This window comes from Primulina tabacum, chromosome 9 (genome assembly GCF_025594145.1).
Source record: "Primulina tabacum isolate GXHZ01 chromosome 9, ASM2559414v2, whole genome shotgun sequence".
NCBI classification, from domain to species: Eukaryota; Viridiplantae; Streptophyta; class Magnoliopsida; order Lamiales; family Gesneriaceae; genus Primulina; species Primulina tabacum.
The window spans coordinates 28206513-28227223 of record NC_134558.1 but is presented as its reverse complement, the minus strand read 5'-3'; the positions used below and the strand labels follow the sequence as shown (position 1 = coordinate 28227223).

The 20711-nt window shown below is 35.0% G+C and overlaps 2 protein-coding genes and 1 long non-coding RNA gene across 3 annotated transcripts; 1 reads left to right on the top strand and 2 right to left on the bottom strand.

Moving 5' to 3' along the window:
• Window positions 1-909: 909 nt before the first annotated feature.
• Window positions 910-13691, bottom strand: LOC142555107 (4-hydroxy-tetrahydrodipicolinate synthase, chloroplastic-like). The gene is made up of 3 exons (XM_075665777.1): window positions 13498-13691; window positions 2695-2779; window positions 910-2078 (listed from the first exon to the last, which is right to left on the bottom strand). Exons 1-3 carry the CDS (start codon window positions 13532-13534, stop codon window positions 1151-1153), a joined length of 1050 nt encoding a protein of 349 aa, XP_075521892.1. The 5' UTR covers window positions 13535-13691; the 3' UTR covers window positions 910-1150.
• Window positions 13692-14208: 517 nt separating this feature from the next.
• On the bottom strand, window positions 14209-19662 carry LOC142555104 (apyrase 2-like). Its single transcript, XM_075665776.1, has 9 exons — window positions 19159-19662; window positions 18835-18963; window positions 18665-18721; window positions 18476-18568; window positions 17275-17480; window positions 16963-17054; window positions 15045-15262; window positions 14779-14968; window positions 14209-14687 (listed from the first exon to the last, which is right to left on the bottom strand). The coding sequence occupies exons 1-9, from the start codon at window positions 19468-19470 to the stop codon at window positions 14572-14574; spliced, it is 1413 nt and encodes a 470-aa protein (XP_075521891.1). The 5' UTR covers window positions 19471-19662; the 3' UTR covers window positions 14209-14571.
• LOC142555106 (uncharacterized) lies at window positions 15256-16332 on the top strand. The gene is made up of 2 exons (XR_012822326.1): window positions 15256-15385; window positions 16077-16332. It is a non-coding gene; the product is annotated as an uncharacterized LOC142555106 (long non-coding RNA).
• Window positions 19663-20711: the final 1049 nt, after the last annotated feature.

The following is a 20711-nucleotide window of genomic DNA, read 5'->3' as shown; positions in this document are numbered from 1 at the left end:
CTAAAATCATAACTCAATCCACCATTTCTTAGTGACGAATTGTGTCAATCCCGAATTCTTTTTATTGAACTAGTGTGAGACAATTTGTCTCACATTGACTAAAAATCAAAGTTTCAAATGATTTATAAAGACTTACAATGAACTTCTATATCAACTTGGGTTAATCATTTTCGTAAAACGAGGATGAATACGAAGAAATTGTTACAATGATCCATTGTGTGGTCACCAGCATGAACATTAAGAAATAAGTGTTATGCTAAGCAAAATGCTATATGCATGGGAGTCGCCTTTTAAACCCGTGGGACTAAGTGTTACATGACATGAGCCACATCTTGAACCTGTCGAGGGGTCAGGTCGTGACAAGAACGTCACATTCTGGGGGAAGGATGATTCAAATACCCTTCTTATTCCACATTTGTTAAAAATGAAAATTTCAAATAGTTTATAAAAAGTTTCAATAGATTTGTATAGTAACATGTGTAAATCATTTTCGTAAAACGTGAATGAATACGAATTAGTTGTTATAAAGACTTATTGTGAAGTCGTGGACCTAAGCCCAGGACGTGACAACCGGTGCCATTGAGACCCGTGGATTGTTTATATCTTTGTAATTTAATTTTCGGTGAAGACAAGAGACCCAATAGCTATGGTGAAGAAGCCTTTTGGTATAGAGATTTCCAGCGAAGACATTAAACTGTGAAGAGCTTAATCAGTGAATAAAAATTAGCCAGAAATATAGTAGAAATTGTGGAACAATGCTCTATGCCCTTATCGAAGCTATGTAAAAAGATCTGGCAATGCTAATAATATCGGTTAAAGGCATTCTAATGGAGATTAATCATTTATCCCAACTAAAATAACCAAATTATCAAAGGAATTTCTACAATAATGTAAATTTCTACAAGAATGTAAATCCAAATCTTTTCCATTAATAATGTTATAACTTTCTAAAATAAACGACGTTACAGCTAAAGGGAATATAACATAACTCAGCAGTGAGGCACAAAATTGATTCAAGAACTTATCTGGATAATAAGTTTTACCTGTCTAAAAGAGAGAAATCCAAAAATGTCATTAATGTTTTTCTTTTAAAAACACAAACAGATGAAACCACTAAAAAGTAAATCCTCACACATGTATGTGATTGCGGCTAATACCGACCTATCAAGACGAAATCTTCATCAGCCAGGAGCTGAACACCATTCTCTCCAATGAAACTCTCCCTTCCAAGTGCCTTGACAATATTCACGAACTCCATCCTCTTTGATAGAGGAAGGGGTACATAAGGTAAGCGGATCACTGGTCTCACCACTCCAAGCTGAGCCAGAGCGGTGTTTAATCCTATAGGGTTTGGCTCCTGAAAAAGCCAATGGATAAGAGGCAGAAGTTTTGAATTCAAAGATGGATTCTTCCCACCAAACATCAGTTCTCTCATTAAACCGGGAACCAAGTTGCTCGTAACCGAAATCACTCCATTGGCTCCATAATCCCACCTGGAATCATGGCATTCATCATCGTTGCCACTCCACACCACCACCCCTTTACTTGTGTATTGCTCTACTCTATGATGTCCAACACACTCCTTGACACCAGCCAAGTTGTGGCTCTGAGCCAACGTGTGGATTACACAAGGGGGAATGTCTTGGCTGGTCCGTGACGGTACATTGTAGATGATTGTAGGACCCATCGAAAGCACATTATCAAAGTGAGAGATCAGACCTCGTTCAGAGGTCTTACCATAGTAAGGGTTAATGTGAAGCGCTGCATGCATTCCAACAGCAAAGCCTTGTTCGGTGGCGTGGATTGCCTCCCGAGTCGAGTTGCTTCCAGTGTTGCCAATGACTTTGATTGATCCACCAAAACAATTGACAGTGTGTCCAATAAGCATAATATGCTCATCCCAGCTCATTAACTGGCCTTCACCAGTGGTGCCCCCAACTATTACGCCTTCAATGCCATCTTCAATTTGCATATTCACTAATGCATCATATGCCTCTAGATCAAACCTACCATCCGGTAGATAAGGGGTTTTGATGGCGGTTATCAATCTAAGCGATTTTATGTCATCAACATTAGTCCTAAAAAAACAAGGTTAGCATCCCACATTTAACTTCGAAAGTTATACAAGCAATCACTCAAAACCCAATAATGATACAAAGTTAATAGCTTTCAAATATAAATATGATTGCCATAAATCAAAAGCCCTTAAATTGATTTAAATCAGATATGCATCAGCTCTAATATGGAAACCAACTCTCAGTTCATTTTTCACATTGTAGGTTGAGTCAAAGGAGAAGATTAATAACAGTTTAAGTTCCACTGCAATTGATCATGAAATGCATCTCTACAATGCAGAAGTTCCACAGTTTGGTAATGGTTTTCCTGCATTCAAATCTACTATTTTTAAGCCCAATTCCAACTCATCGAATTGGAACCCACCCACCTCTGGTGGGCTTCCCCATGTAAAAAAAAAAGTTTGATTGTAAATCACTCATAGCCCAGATGCAAACCAGTTAACGTCAGCCAACAAAGGCAAGATCAACTACCACCATAATGGGATCATTTTACTTAACTTTGGCAAAAACAAACCTTAACTCACAGAGCAATGTATATTCAAGTTGGCTGACTATTTCTTCAGGCAGAGAAAGGACACGAGAAAAGGACAATTTTTTAGTGAAAAATAAGTCAAATTACCTGTTTTTAATTTCATAACTACGCATTGGGAGATGAAAATTGGGAATTATGGCTGCTCTTGGTGACCTCCATTTTGGCAACCCTCCTGCATCATGTCAAAAGTAACAGGCTTAAGAAAATAATATATGGGTTTAGTAAGAAGCACTAGTCTTCATCTAAATTGATGCATTGAAGTGTGCTAAGTTCCAATTCAACCACCTCAAAGATATTTAAAAGGCCGGAAATTTATTCTATATCTATATAAATATATGAAAGTGAATTGTGAATTTACATAAATATCCTTACCTTCATTTAATAATAATCATTAATACATGTTTTCTTTTTCATATATTCTTTTAATAATAATCATTAATACATTTTTATTTTTTTCCATATATTCTTTTAATAATAATCATTAATACATTTTTATTTTTAAATTTAAAATTTACCTTTCTTTTAATAATAATCATTAATACATTTTTATTTTTTTCCATATATTCTTTTAAAAATAATCATTAATACATTTTTATTTAAAATTTACCTTTTTCATATATTCTTTTAATAATATTCTATATCTATATCTCTATTATCCTTACCTTCATTTAATAATAATCATTAATACATGTTTTCTTTTTCATATATTCTTTTAATAATAATCATTAATACATTTTTATTTTTAAATTTAAAATTTACATAAATTAATACATGTTTTCTTTTTCATATATTCTTTTAATAATAATCTATATCTATATCTATATAAATATATGAATGTGAATTGTGAATTTACATAAATATCCTTACCTTCATTTAATAATAATCATTAATACATGTTTTCTTTTTCATATATTCTTTTAATAATAATCATTAATACATTTTTATTTTTTTCCATATATTCTTTTAATAATAATCATTAATACATTTTTATTTTTAAATTTAAAATTTACCTTTTTCATATATTCTTTTAATAATATTCTATATCTATATCTCTATTATCCTTACCTTCATTTAATAATAATCATTAATACATGTTTTCTTTTTCATATTCTTTTAATAATAATCATTAATACATTTTTATTTTTAAATTTAAAATTTACATAAATTAATTCATGTTTTCTTTTTCATATATTCTTTTAATAATAATCTATATCTATATAAATATATGAATGTGAATTGTGAATCTAAATATATCTACAATTCACCTTCGAGATCAAATTCACAGAAAATCACTATCATAATGTTATAAATTGTTAGTATTACGAACATTAAGGTAATAATGAGAAGACGAATAGAGATGAGTGTGATTAAATAAAATTAAATTATTAATAAATATTAAGGTCATATAACACATTTTTTTCCCATTTAGAATGTAGATATATTTAGATTACTTATGTATCAACAAAAATATGTGATTGATAGAAAATATTTGTATGTAAGTGATTTAATTGTAAACATTTAAGTTATTTAATCAATTTTCAATATATGATGCTAAATACATATTACTAAATAATATATTATCTATTAATCTATTAAATATATGACTTTCATTTGTGAGCTTACTATTATATTATTTTTTTTGTTTTACAATTTGTCATGTTAATGGTGTTATTTAAGTCATTTTTTATCTTAGTTTAATAAGATCATTAATAGTGTATTTAACTCAATCAAACTAATTATTATTTTAATTTACTTTTAAATTTAATTTTAATTACTTAAATTTATACATTGCCGTCAAATAATAATAAGAAGACAAAGGGAAATGAGTCGGATTGAATAAAAATAAATTATTAATAAATATTTAGTCAATTTTTTTATAAATGATGCTAAATAAATATTACTAAATAATATGCTCCATTTGACCATTTTGTATTCTTGCAATGAGAGGAGTTTTTTTACCCTAGCGTTAACATGTTTGATTGTTATATGTCATTTGTATTGATCATGTAATTGTGTTTGGATTGTTTATGTGATTTGTTTGTTTGCACAAAGAAAAGAGAGAACAAAATCAAATATCCAACAAAAATTGTTATTTTTCAATTTTTTATTGTTGAGATATTTTGTTAATTTTTAAACACATAATGCATGTTTTATGTTTGCTTAGATTACTTGGTTTGAAGTGAATTAGAAAATATTAAAAAAATTGAAATATTTCTTCGTTTTTACCTTATGTATCAGAATATCAAGAGATAATATTTTTTATTTATTGGGGCAATTGCAATTAGAGGAGTTTTTTTACCCTAGCGTTAACATGTTTGATTGTTATATGTCATTTGTATTGATCATGTAATTGTGTTTGGATTGTTTATGTGATTTGTTTGTTTGCACAAAGAAAAGAGAAAACAAAATCAAATATCCAACAAAAATGGTTATTTTTCAATTTTTTATTGTTGAGATATTTTGTTAATTTTTAAACACATAATGCATGTTTTCTGTTTGCTTAGATTACCTGGTTTGAAGTGACTTAGAAAATATTAAAAAAATTGAAATATTTCTTCGTTTTTACATTATGTCTCAGAATATCAAGAGATAATATTTTTTATTTATTGGGGCAAATGTATTTCCAAACTTCTGTCTATAAATCAATATTTAAAATTTTTACAATATCAATTTGTTTTACTTAGATTGATAGAAGGCATTTTAGTTTGAGTTTTTATGTATTTGCTTATATTATTTTTGTAATATTATTTATTATGAAAATAATAGGTGAACTACAAAATTTGGTAGCTCTAAGAGTCCTCTGGTGAACGACAAATATGGATAAATTATTAAAATATATAATATCCAGTAGATTTTTGGCATGCGATTTTGTTCTAATTCAATGATTATGCATGATTCTAAATTTTTATTATATCACAAGTTAACACATGCCTAATATTTTTCTATGGTTTAAGAAAAATTGTGTGACTTCCTCCAATATTATCTCGATATATTTCGAGGTGACAACAAGATTGTTTTTGTCTCTTTTTTTAGTCAAAGTGTCTAACCAGCTAATTCATAACATATATGATGGTAGCATAGAAAACTCCTCGTCAAATAAATTCACTTAGCCAAATATTGAAATTCAAATAAAATTCTACAATATTTCATCAAATTAATTTTGACTATCATAAAATGCTCATGAAATCTAAATGGTTATATTATTAGATGAGAATCATGAGATATTGAATGAGACAAATACTTTGACATATATTTGAATGATATCTCATATGCATATCTTAATTACATTATTTGTATCTCTTCTCAAGATTTTTAAAATACAATAATTAATTTTATATATCGTTCCACAAGATATAAAATATTATAAAACAAAATATAAACTCGATAGAAGAAAATTTGTTTAGTTTCAATGAATAATATAATATTATGTTCTAAACGCAACAAATGAGATTGAAACTATATCATCCTCATGACATGATGCACGCAATCATTATTTCAAAGCTTCCAAAAAATGACGATCAAGATGACTTTCTTCAATTGCGTCAAATTAAATGAAGACACAATTCTAAGATATAGTCATTTGAAGAGATTTCAAGTATTTTTCTCACAGTGATTGAGAAATAGTTGTTAAAAATTTATTAACCTTATAGCTATATGTTGATAATATTGATACTAAATATATAAAAATGATATCACAAATATCACAATATTTGAAGAAGGTGCAACATCATTCATTGGTTATGTTGTTGAAGAATATATAGGTTATACATATTTTTAGTCACAAGTGCAAATTATCACGAGAAAAAGCATTTTTTCTTAAGAGTTATAGTTGATGATTGTCAAAAGCGGAAAAATCATTTAACAATAAAAAAATAGTCGGGAAAATAAGATTATCAGATAAAAACAATGTAGAAAACAGAAAAAATGGCGTGATAAAGAAGCAAACTACGAGCATGTCAGATCCCCGATAAAGATTGTAAATAACATAATAGATGTTAAAGACGATCAGATACTTGCTGAACATACCAAAATAGTTATATGCATATTATAACAAACTACGACAAAGAGTTGTTGAGTTGTCAAAATCAACCAAGAAGCATATTGAAAAGTGTGTCAAGTGGATAAGATAATTTATCTGATTCATATACCGTCTATGGTCATAATTTTTTATTTTTTATGGCTTAGTTTGTTTCAGTTGATAAATGTTATTAACCATGTTTTAATTCATTTAAATATTATCAAAATTTCGTACATATATTTTCAACAGTTTAGATTTTTACGTGCAACGCACGTATATTTTTCTAGTTTAACACAAAATTACAGCTCAAAATCAAGGTAATGCAAAATGACAATACAATCACAATTAAATCCCTCATAGTCAGTTTCCCAAAATAAACATCCCACCAATAGTGGAAAGACATTCCCACCTCAAAGTTAAATGAAGCTTCGTCACATGCTTGAGGCCTACCTGAAGTCAGTTATACCAGAACTCTCAGGATTACCAAGAGCTACCTTAAACAATAAATCACAGTGCTTCAAAACCGTCCTAGTTAACTTATCCAATGTATACTTAACGTGTGTCCGCATAAACAGATACACACATTGCATTCAATTTGTTACCTTAGAAACAACACTTTAAGATTATATCAAAAAATCATATGCTAAAGCAGCAAAGTTGTATTTGGTCGTTAGGTAGTTTTCAGGGCAATTACTAAACTAAAATGAAAGTTACATGTATGGTTGATCTGTCCAAGGATGCAACTTTCCATTTCTCTAATATCTGTATGAAGAATAACAACTGGGGGACAGTGATGAATGTCATATTTCATATGCATTAACGCATTTCAACTTCATTTTTGTTGGTGGTTGTTTGTCAAGATAAAAAAAAATCTCAATTTTTATCAGGTCAATACAACCTTCAAAGAGCCTGATTCTAGAGAAGCTTATTGAAATTAGCCATGTTATACGTGTCGATTTTACGTGTTTAAGTGTGTCATCTTGAGTCCATTATTGCATTGTTTATGTTGTTTCAAGTTCGTTTTCAAGTTTATTTTATTGTTTATGCACGTTAGTCACTACTCATGTGAATGTATTAGTTTATAGGTAAAAGTGGCAGAAGTCGAGTCTCGAAGGTGGTGGAGTGAAAACTTGGACAGAACTTGTGCTAGGGTCGCAGAAAGTTGCGGCTCCAGCACGTGGAGAAAATATAAAGTTGGACAGAACCATTCACGCCCTAGCCGCGAAAAGTTAAGGCCGGGTACGAACTGGTGAAAAATTATATGGTTGGACAGGAGAGGTCGCACTAGGGCCGCAAAAAGTTACCGCCCTAGCGCGATGCGAAAAAGGAAAAAGATTTGCACGGATTTTTTGGCCAAGTAAGAAGGAAGCAATGGAATTTAGAGACCATATAAAAGAGAATAAAAACATAGAAAAGGGAGAATCAGCCACCACCCTAGGAGAAGAACGCAAGAAGGAGTTCGAGGGAAGTGTGAAAAAGCAACAGAGAACAAGAAAAACATGCCAAGAACAAGAATTTCACACAACATTTTCTCCTTTTCTCTTCTCTATTTGTTGTAATTAAGGGATCCTACCACCAAACAATTATGTTTTGATTTTTTTTAAGATTGGATTTTATTCTTGAGCATACTTGATCGGAGAACCCTTTTCCATACAAGTTATCATCTCGTCACGGTTTGAAATGAAAGAAGGTTTCCCTCATAGCCGCTTATGTCCCTTAGATTCCTCGAGCTTGTAAACATGATTCTTTCCATAAAGCATTTATGAAAGACTTGATATCCGTTCTGCGAACAGCCTAATCAATAACACAAGGATAATTGGTTAAGAAGATTGCGGTTCATTAATGTGACTGTAATTGTGAAATAACACAAGGATAATTGGTTAACGCATTTTGTTAAAAAGATTAATATATCTCGATAGAATATATTGATATATTAGAGAATATCGTCAAAAGCATGACTTATGAATTAAAATTCAATCATTACAGAAGACTAAGGGGTAGATAAACCGAAATCCTATCAATTGTCTATTAATTATTTCATTTTACACTATTTATATTTCTTTGTTTCATGTTTATATTTGAATCTCAGTTTAATTTAATAAATTTCACTTCTTTCTTAAACTTAACTAAATAATTTTATTTGAGGTATGTTTGTAACATCTCACAGGCTTGGAGATATTTAATTGTTATTAATTACTATGTATAAAGCTAAATTTAATTTTTATAAATTACTGTGTTAGAACAGTTCGATCCCTACCAATAATAAGCACCAAAAGAAAAAGTAGTTAATAAGTATGGAGTTTAGAGTATGCAGGGTATTATTTCAATGTTTGGTGATGCTATCCGGCCGAATCGGGTGTGATATACGTGGGTAATCCACCTGATAACGATGATAATTTAATGTTTAGGAAATTCGAGTAAGGATAATGGCTTCGATCGTGACATGCAACCAATAAAGGAACTCGTGAATGGGCGCCGGAGAGGTGTCCGGCGTGGCCACTCCGATGCTAAAGTTAGCAGGTTGAAGAGTGAAGCACACAAGCAATATGTGAGAATATATATGTGTGCTTTAGAGTTCAAAGATTTCAGACCTATTAAATCAGAAATATACCTGCTATTTATAGGAGAGAATGTGGTAGGTACATTGTTTTCAGTGCCTACCTACTAAATATGACAAGTTGGTTGTCCACACTTTCTGATAACTTCTATGACACGCAAAATCCATGCTACTCTGACAGATAAGATTGTTTGTATCAGTATACTCGAGTGCAGCGTGCTTTTCGAGGTAGCCAGGGTAGAAGGTTCTCGGGTACTTGCATGAGAGCCCAGGCACTTGCATGAGAGCCCGGGCTCTTCGATCGCTCGGGAGGAGAATGTTCTGGGCGTCTACCTGCCCGGCTTCTGAAGAATCTATCCTGTAGATTGACACAGATTCGGGCTATCCAATTATTGTATCGGGTCAGCCGTGACTCAGGCTCTTATGGGGATATCACCACCCATCCCTAAAATAGTCGGGCTAGAGTCTTACTCGCTGTCCCGATCAATAATGTTTGGCCAATAAGAAGATAATTAATTCCAGATTATAAAAGCATCGGGGACTTCAAATATCTCATTCTTAGAATAAGATGTCGGTTTCTTAATTTTCCCGGTCTCTAAATATTTTGTCGTTTAGTAATCTCGGGTAGTCAGGCTGATGTCACGATGACGTATGCCCTAAAATTACAACGGTCTGAAACACTTTGTATTCCGAGATAATGACGAGTCTGACGCCTCGATAACCGTGCACGTCCTTTCGCCTACCCGCACAATTTCCAAGATTTATTCTAATCGTCCGATCTGATCTAGATCAATGGTGGAGATTAACTCCAACCCCTTATATATAGTAGCTCACCAGATTTTATTAAATCACTTGCAAATTCAAAATCTTGGCCAAACTCTCGCAAAATTTTCTCTCAACTCTCCGGCGCATCAGTGTTCTCTAATTCCGGCGATCTCCCACCTCAGCACATTCGTCCAGCCACCGTCTTTCTTCAGAAACTTGTAAGTTTTCTTATTTACTCCTTCAATCATGTCTAATTCCACCACCTCCACTTCAGGGGCCAATGCGCAAGGCTCGCCTAGTGACGAGTCCACCGCGCTGCGCTCTGATATCAGGGATGAGATCCCTCTCAATTCCTGCTGGGACCAGGCAAAAACATAAATATTAGTTTTTAAACAATTGATTAAACTGACCCGGGTGGATGAATTGAGGTTTCGAGCCACCCGGATATGCTGGCCTGGTCCGATTTCTACATTCTCCTGCTCTTCCTCAGCTCCAAAATGTACCTTCCCCTTCTCCACTATTCTCCCCCTTCCTCATCAAGTCTTGCCTTCTTTCCCCCTTCTTGGCCTTACTCTGATCCACCCTGAACTGCCTCCACATAATATTTTCGGGAAGAAGGTTGATCTCCCCGGACCTCACCTACCCGGCTTCTCACGGGAAACTTGATCTTTTGGTGGTAAGTAGATGCCACTGCCCTTAGCTCGTTCATGGCCGGCCTCCCCAAAATGATATTATATGATGACGAGGCATCCACCACTGTGAAAGTAGTCATTACTGTCTTCTTTAGTTCTCCAGTACCCAAAGTCAGGGGTAGGATGATTTTCCCTTCCGGATAAACAGCATGGCCTGCAAAGCCAAAAAGTTTTGTTTCCACAGTTTACAGCTGATACCCCTGTAAATCCATTTGTGCAAAGGCCTCCTTGAATATGACATTAACAGAACTGCCCGAGTCTACAAAAACTCTCATAATGTCATAATTGGCTACCCTAGCTTGGATGACCAGGGCATCATTATGGGGCAGATTGACACCCTTTAAATCTTCAGGGCCAAAGCTGATTACTGCTTCATTCCTCTTCATCCCTTCTACCTCCATACAATCTCGTCTACTTCTCAACTTCCTTGCCCGATTGGAATCTCCATCAGTGGAGCCTCCCGCTATCATCTTTATTTACCCCGCCGCAGGGGGTGAGGCTTTCTTCCTCTCGGGCTCCTGTTCTCTCCTCTTATCGGGGTCACTTCTTGGGGCATTCCATGAATCTCCCCGGGCGCTGGGTCCTAGCTGCCGAGATGTCCAAGGTGGCACTCTCGGCCTTTTATTGGATTGACTATGTCCCTGGACGGAGGGCGGGACATAATCTCTTTTCAAGGTTTTACAATTTTCAGTATTATGATAGCACACCCCGTGGAGAGTACAAAATCCATTCTTTTCAGGCCTAACGAACTATTGAGATTGCAGCAAATCCCTACTACATTCCTAGACCTCCCGGTCCCGGATAATCTTCAAGGGCACATGACGGGAAAAATGCCCCTGGCTACTCTTCCTCGGTCCTCTTTCTTTGGGCTTAACCACCAGGTCTCTCCTCTCCTTCCTCCTTGCATCTCTCTTCTGCTTCTGTGCCTCCCTGCATCTCTCTTCTGCTTCTGTGCTTCCTCCACGTTAATGTACTTCTCTGCTCGGGACAACAAATCCTCAAAATCCCCAGGCACCTTCTTGGTTAATGAACGAAAAAATTCACCCTCCCTCAAACCCTGGGTGAATGCAGTTGTCTTTGTCTCGGTGGCAAAGGTAGGAACATCCAGAGCAACTCTATTAAACCTTATAATGTAAGCCCTCAAACTCTCCTCCGGGCTTTGCTTCACTTCAAACAAACTAAATGCAGTCTTTTTGTATTTCTTGCTGCTGCTGAAATGGTGTAAAAACACCTTCTGGAAGTCCTTGAAAGAATTAATACTCTGAGGGGCCAACCTCTCAAACCACCTTTGAGCGGAATCCACCAAAGTTGTCAAAAGACCTTGCACTTAATTCGATCAGTATAACAGTGCAACATGGTCATATTTTCGAACCTGGCCAGGTGTTCCTCCGGGTCCGCATTACCATCGTAATCTTTAACTTTAGCAGATTTGAAGTTCCCGGGAAGAGGTTCCCGAACAATAATTTCAGCAAATGGGCATCCTTTGACAACTGCCCAAGAAAGACTACGGCCCTCCAACTGTCCATCCAATACCTTCATCTTCTGCCTCAACTCCAACAGCTCTTCCGCCACAGTTGGGGATTTGGACCCGGCACTAGCCTCCCCATCCTCTTCTCGCATCTCCTGCTCTCCTACCTCCTGCTCTTGCTGTTGCTCCATCCTCGGAGGGGTAACGAGATGAGAGGGGTCTCTCTGGGCCATAGCTTTTTTCACTGCCTCAGATACCATCCGAGCAAGATCTTCCGGGGACACAGTGATAAAGTTAGGTCCTGTGGGAGGAACACCACCTTGTCCCGAAGTATGCGCACCATCTCCAGGAGCTCGGGAAGTGTCCTGGTTAGTTCTTCTGGTTGGAGCCATATCAACGCCTTAGCCTCAAATTCCCAGAGACAGCGCCAATGATGATATCCGGCGAATCGGGTGTGATATACGTGGGCAATCCACCGGATAACGATGATAATTTAATGTTTAGGAAATTCGCGTAAGGATAATGGCTTCGATCGTGACCTGCAACCAATAAAGGAACTCGTGAATGGGCGCCGGAGGGGTGTCCGGCGTGGCCACTCCGATGCTAAAGTCAGCAGTTTGAATAGTGAAGAACACAAGCAATATGTGAGAATATATATGTGTGCTTTAGAGTTCAAAGATTTCGGACACATTAAATGAGAAATATACCTGCTATTTATAGGAGAGAATGAGGTAGGTACATTGTTTTCAATGCCTACCTACTAAATATGGCAAGTTGGCTGCCTATACTTTCTGATAACTTCTATGACACGCAAAATCCATGCTACTCTGACAGATAAGATTGTCCGTATCAGTATACTCGAGTGCAGCACGCTTTTCGAGGTAGCCCGGATAGAAGGTTCTCGGGCACTTGCATGAGAGCCCGGGCTCTTCGATCGCTCGGGAGGAGAATGTCCCGGGCATCTCCCTGCCCGGCTTCTCAAGAATCTATCCAGCAGATTGACCCAGATTCGGGCTATCCAATTATTGTATCGGGTCATCCGTGAACCGGGCTCTTATGGGGTATCACCATTTAGCACCAGAATATATATCAATAATGCACCAAAAAAAAGTTATCAAGCAAAAACTTTTACTCCAACACCGAACCGATTTGGATGAACACAGGTACAATCTACTGAATTGATTAAACAAAAAAAGACGAAAAGAAATAGTTGATCATTTCAACTTCATGCACATATATGATACCAACACAATAATAAATCTGACCAAAATTTATCACGCGCGGGAGCTTATTTTCTGACCTAAAGCGATCCAAATTGAAGGCTGGGGATCACAATAGCTAGCGTTTAAAGATCATTGGTTCGAAAAACAACTACTATAAAAGCCAATACCTTGATGCAGAGAACGGCATCCAATCGATGAAGCCATCGCAGGAAACGCAGCTGAGAAATTTGGATTAAATCACAAAATAATTTTTACAGTCGAACAAAAAGAAGTCCAGTTTGGAAAGACTCTGTCTGTGCAAAAATACAATTTTTTTATTCCGTAATTTGTAAATTTTTTTATGATAGTATCACTCTTAAAGCTAACATTGTCTGAGATTGAACGGTTGATGTATCATTTAAATCCTTAGATTAAGTAGGTTCCAGGTATTTTATTAGAGAAATATTCCATATATTCTGACGTGGCATATACAAAATCATAATTCAATGAGTTTACCTTCCACCTTAAAAAAAACATATATTTAATTGCTTAAAGAACTAGATTAAAAGGACAAACAACTGATTTAACATCCACTCTCTTTGGGAAGTTGTGAGACGATCTCACTAGTCGTATTTTGTGATACAAATCTCTTATTTGGGTCATGCATGAAAAAATATTACTTTTTATGCTAAGAGTATTACTTTTTATTGTGAATATCGATAGAATTAACACGTCTTACAAATAAATATTTGTAAGATCATCTCATAATAAACCTACTCTTTTGAAAAATATATGCTTCCCATGTTTGTTGCGTCATTGAAAAAACTTTTATGCTTATTTGGATTTATTATTTTATTTTTGATTTGTTACACTATATGTATATGGACACACATGAGATGAAACATGGACCAAAAAATCATTGTAAATAGTAAGATGTAGAAACAAAAATGGGGTAAACTGAAAACTTGTTACAAACCTTTAAATCAATTGACACTTCCTATTCTTACCAATTACTAAGCTTTCAATGGATCAGGTACACCAATAGTTAAAGCTCAAACAACCCAATGGCTCAATCCAAATGTTAAAAAGAAACAAAAAATCATAAATGCTCCGCTTGATTATTCATCTCTACTTGTCCGCTCGTCCACAGAGATAAACTTTGGTCCTGAACTTCATGGCCATGCCATATTACAAAGGCTAGGTTTCATAAGTCAAAGTATATCCAAGATCGACAGCATATGTGAAGAACCTTTACATTTTTGTTAGACCGGAGATGAGACGGCCTCAATAGCACTGCCCAACGGCCATGCAGCTTCAACTAGAGAATCTTGATATTCAACTTTTTTCACCAAGGTGATCTTTTGCCTAGGATCAAGACCTGTTATAATAAAAGCACAGATTGATGTAGAAATGGAGCTAAACAGATCAATTTTTTAACTTCCCAAAATAATTCGAGGAAGTTTACTTACCAAAACCATCAACAAGCAGTGTAAATTGATAAACAAGGTCCATGCACAAGTAAGGCAGGTTTTCTCGTTCCACATTAGGATATGTACCCTGGCCATCCTCGAGACTGGTTTCACAAGCTCGTTTAGCTGCTTCCTCAAAATCAGCAGGACAAACTTTTGCAACAGCCAAGTTTTTATTGACGAAACCAGCCTATTTAAGTAAATGACCAAATTTATTTAAAATTCATTCAAGCTTCCGAATTTAGAAGTCATGTTCAGTTGTTTACCTCCGCAGCTCTGTCGAAAAAAAATGAAGCAACAAATAAATTCTTCATGCCATCTCCTCCCCCACCATTCCATATGCCTCCAAATGTACATTTCATGTGGGTGCATGATGATTCATTAACTTTCAGAGCATGAATGGCATTTTCTCGACATTTATCAAGGCTGGAACCAGATGGCAAAGCCGAAGCTTTAAAAACTTCTCTCCCATATTTGTATGAACCTTAAAAACGAAAAAACTCAAGTTAAAAATTGATTAGCAAATAGGGAAAGTACAGCAGAGGATGATTCAATTCGCTAGCACATTATACCATGCTTAATAGTTTTTCGCACTATAATGTTCGGTGTAATATATTTGTTACATACTTGTTAATATTTTAATTTTATATAATAAAACCATTTAATGTTTATGCCACCTTCTCGATCATCTCTGGTAAGCGAAAGAAAAAATTAAGAAATAAGTCATTCTAATAAGTCAATGTGCATTGTATTAAGGATTTCATCAGAATCAAGGAAAATCAACTCCAACTCCAATTACAGTAAAACTCTCTGGTCGCAACAGACTTCTTTCTTTCTTCTTAAAATATCAACTACACAGCATTTTATCCCAATGCAGTTTCTTATTGTTAGAGTGAAAAAAATCAAGTCATTCACTCTTTCTTACTGTTAGAGTGAAAAGAAAAGAGAAGATATACACTACACAGCATTTTATCCCAATACTTCGTGATAAAGCAGCGACATGCTTACAAAAGTAACCCAATTAGCTTTCTTTAGCAACCCTGTCATTGACATATCATTGCTATGTTCCTCAAAAGACAGAGTCTCACAATTAGCTGGTTTTAACATGTTTTAACCACATACCTTGGCAGAAACATGGGCAAAAATTAAAAGTCAAAGAGTGTATTTTTCAGTGATGAATTTCTTCAGATTTCTATAGAGGCTACCATTCCCATTAGTTTTTATTGAAGGTGTCAGGCGATTTGAGTCGAATCACGACAGTGACAAGCAGGTTAAACTCGAACTCAGTGAAACTGAAGAATTTTTTGAGCTCGAGATTCCTAAATAGTTGTTCATGAGGTCATAAGTTAATTTGAGAACCCGAGCTCGAGCTCAAAATCAAGTTCAATTTCCTAAACTCTGAACTTGAGCTAGACTCATTTACACCATTTATTTGTACCCTACGAACCTATCATGCCTTTTATTTTATGCTAAAGTCTTGAAAGCCAGTTCAAAAAGAATCTTAGCCTCGAGAATACTCCTTGATCTTATTGGGTTTCTGTAACTGAGAGATTACAGATCCATACTAGATTAAAAAATAATCCCGGACTTGATTTGTCCGACTCCAATCATGCTTCTCTCTCTGTTATTGCATGACTACACTGTTTGAGTGACGTTTCCAACCATAACATTTCAGTTAAAAGGTGATTAATCTAAAAAATTAAAGTTGGAGGGGAAAAGCAAGAGGGAGCATTAAAAAAAAATTCTAAAGTATCGAACACGGATACGCGTGTCAGATATAGTAAAATCCGTGTTGTTGACTTTTTAGGATGGACCTGTCAGACACGACAAGGACACGCCCAGACAGGTTTCGGCAAAAAAATTTTGAATTTTTTTTTATTTTTTTTCATTTTAAATCACTGCTCTGAAGATGTATATTGTATATATTTATATATTTATATAAATATTTATACCTCTACAATTTTTAATTTTTAATACTAAATATATATAATATTTATATATATTTTTAATAATTGTTATATCATAGCCGTATCGTGTCTTATATTTTCAAAATTTGCCCTATCGCTGTATCTGTATCATATTCGATCGATACAACACCCGTACCCGTATTCATGCAACATAGGGGGCGGTTTATTGGGAAGCAAAATAGAAACACCAAATCAAGTAAAGTAAACCTGTACATACCATTATAACCCGCTAATATACATGGATTGCCTGGCTCTCCCTTCAACTTCAGAATCTCAGCTCGAGCAGCAAGTAAACCATAGTGCAGGTAACTGCAAGTAGGAATAACCATATATCAAACTGGGTACTAAATATAAAATTTCCAATGCTATTAGGCTTCTCATTTAGCTTATAAGCAAAAAAATTTCATCTCCATGATAAGAAGCGGAACTATTTCGATAGAGTCTCCAAACAAACACACAACCATCAAAGATCCAAAAGTCAATTAAGAAACAAAAACTTGAAGGTAATAATCCCCTTGTTACAAGAGACCTGTGAACATAAAGGTGATATTTTCTTCCTTTGAGATACATTTCCTGCACATAAGAGTCTTCTCCACCTGTTATTCTTGGAGCTTTTGCAGCATCTTCCTCTGAGATGGCATATGCCATTTGCACAGAACCACCCCCAAGATCCACTACACCAACAGTACTAGAGTATTTTTTGCCCAAATTTCCAAGCAAATAATTAATAGTCACCTGCAAGTAAATGCAGATATCAGGATAAGCCCAAGAGAGTCTCTGGTGAGTTGATGATAAAGTAAATTAAATTCATATTATACAAGTTTTCATACAAAACTATCGCAGACACAAATAATATAATTATTCTACTTCTATTTTCAACTATGCTACTCTATGCTAATTATCTGAATACTTGGAGCAAACTCTGTTTTTGGGCCACAGTTGGACTACATTCAGAACAACTGATGGGGCTTTGGTTAATATGGCTATTCTAGACCTTGGCCCAAAAGAAATATAACAGGTATACCTTTGAATATCGTTTCTAAAACCAAGGCATCTATTCATACCCATTCATTTAAACCCATATACTTTCTTCAAACAAATTAAAGATAGCTTAATTCTCACAAAACCTCAACTGATACTGGTAAAACTGCATTGACACCACCTCTGCCCCAAAAATACACATACCACTCTTACAAACCTATTTAATATATATATATATATATATATATATATATATATATAATAAATTGTTTCTTGCCAACTTCGTTGCCTGAAGCTAGTTGTTGCCTAAAAGTAGTTGATTCTTATATAAATACATGACAACGAAAAAAAATTAAATAAAATTCTTTTACACTTCAAAGCAACAATTCAAGTTTTTTTACCACTTAAATTTAGATAGGCAAAAATTAAAGAAAATGTGATTTTATTTTTAAAACATGAAATTAATAACTGAGAATCAATTCTTTAGAACTTTAAACTTTCTAACACTTTACCTTTATACCCTAGAGGTACCACGGTAGCATATGATTAAAAAAAAAATTAAAACACCATCCTGACTGCAAAAAAGGTTTCAATTACTCGATGGATAATGTCAGCAATTACAGATTGATTTTATCTTTACCAAGCTCTGCCAACAAAAATATCACTTGAATAAGATATTCTACACTGTTAAACACTGATTAACACTTCCTCGACAAATAAAGATACAAAAAAGTTATGGTTCAACATACCCATTGATAGGCACCTTCTTGATTTCCATCCAAAACTGTGACCCAATCAGACTTGGACTTTAGGGACCCTTTGTTCTTTAAAAAGTCCCTTACCTTTGCAAAGAATTCAGAAGTGTGACTCCACTAAAACTTCCAGAAAGAAACAAGAAAATATAATTTTACTAAGTATGATTTGATTTAAGAAGTCACCGCTTGCAAAATCCGGTCGGATGCATCGCCTTCCAATTGCCTCAGACCAGCAGTGGCCTAGGTAAACATCATTAGATCAGCAGAACAAATCAGTGTACAAGGTGAAAGAAACTAAAAAATGTCAATAGCATACGAGAATCATTCGGCCACATTTTTTCAAATTTTCCTACCCCAACTCTAACAGGAGTGTTGCGTCGCAACTCTTGTGGAACTGCCGCTTCAGCTTCTTCAAGAAGTGACGAGAGAGAATCAGCCGCAGCCGTGGGATCGCTTGCATAACTACTCAGACCTGGTTGGATCTACAAGATTAAAGTCAATCTAGACAGGTAAACATTACAGATCGCAAACGTATAAAAACACAAGGTGGAAAATGAATTAGATCAAGAGTGATAACGATCAATAACATCATTCATCAAATCCACCAATTTGTAGTATAAAATTAATGTCTCATTGAAGTCAAAGACAAATAGAAAAATGCAAGGAATTGCACATACCGATCGAAAAAGCTCAAGCTCTTTCCCCATGGGCACGAGATCCAGCTGCTGATTGAAACAAAAAACGTGAACCCTACTACCAGAACTCCCGGCATCGAAAATAACCGCATATTTATTGGCCAAGAAATCGGGAGAGAATTTGCGGGAATAGAAATCAATGGAATCAGAAGCAGGCCTGGAGGGACCGACAAAGAGCACGAAGGAGATGAGGATGAGAGGGACCAAGAGCAACAAGATGACGCCACGCCACCTCTGGATCTTGTCGGAGAAAGAGTCCTGCTGCTGCCGGTTGCGCTTGGTCATCTTCTCCATCTGAATCTGATCAACGTGCGCATCCAAAAGCTCAGCAGCCGATGGAGATCGATATCGGATTTGGCCGTTTCCTCCGCCGGGCTTCAAGGGCTGCGTCTCCTGTAAAGGCTCCAGCTCTTCCCCTTCTTCTGATCTGACCAAATTGGGATTCGGTGCAGTCAAAAGTGTAGTTTATCAAAATTCTCACGTGTGGAATGTTTGTGTTAATCAAGCCAAATGTACGTTATTTTTTAGCATTTATAATCTACCTATGCATACATGTACACATAAAACATGTTGAGTTTTGATGATAAAATAAATGTACAATTTGAGTTCATCGAAGTAGTGAATTGACGTTTAATTCACTATTGATTCAACTGTAATATCTTGAAAAACATATGTTTTTATTTATCTTCAGCCACCTCATGGAATAATCTGTTTTAAAGAAATTATATTTTGTTATAGGCATCGGTATGTTTGTTTCATTTTTTTCTCATAAAAATTAGTTTTGTTGTATTATATTTCTAATGTTATTTTATTATATGTCACAGTATATTTGTCTGGTAGTTTTTTTTTTTTTGTTCGTTTATATATTGGTGTAGCAGTTTTGACATACAAGCTCTCTTTAGAGTGTGAGGTTCATCAATTCCATGAGAAACTTAGTTAATTTATTATCGATTTATTTTGTTTGAATTCGACATTAGACTTATTGTGTCTAAAATTGGTTTTATATTCTAATCAAGTTGTAAATTTGCGAATAACCATATTCATTTCCTATATTTAGTATTGGTTACAATTTTTTGGCTAACAATAATAAACAAACTCGGCATACTCAATATGTGATTTCTTTCAGATATGCTTACTGATTTGAGTGACTCGAATGTGCCAAAGGTCACTCCCTCAGTTATCAAGTCATTGCTCATGCTACTACGATGCCTATGAACCATGCTGATAAGCCGGATAAATTTGACGACTCTAATTTCAAAATGTGTCAACAGAAGATGTTCTTCTATCTCACCACCTTGAATCTAGCAAGGTTCCTAACCGAGGATGCTCGCAACCAGCTGAAGTTGAGGAGATGTACAAACTGCTAGTGCTATTGATGCATGGTATCATTCAGATTTCTTGTGTAGAAATTATAAAATGAATGGTATGATTGATTCTGATATGAATCTGACTGGGTATTACGTTCTAATATTTTGAAGGAATTTCAAGAAGTTTTGTTGTCTTTTTGTTGTCTTGAACGTAAAAGCTTAATGGTG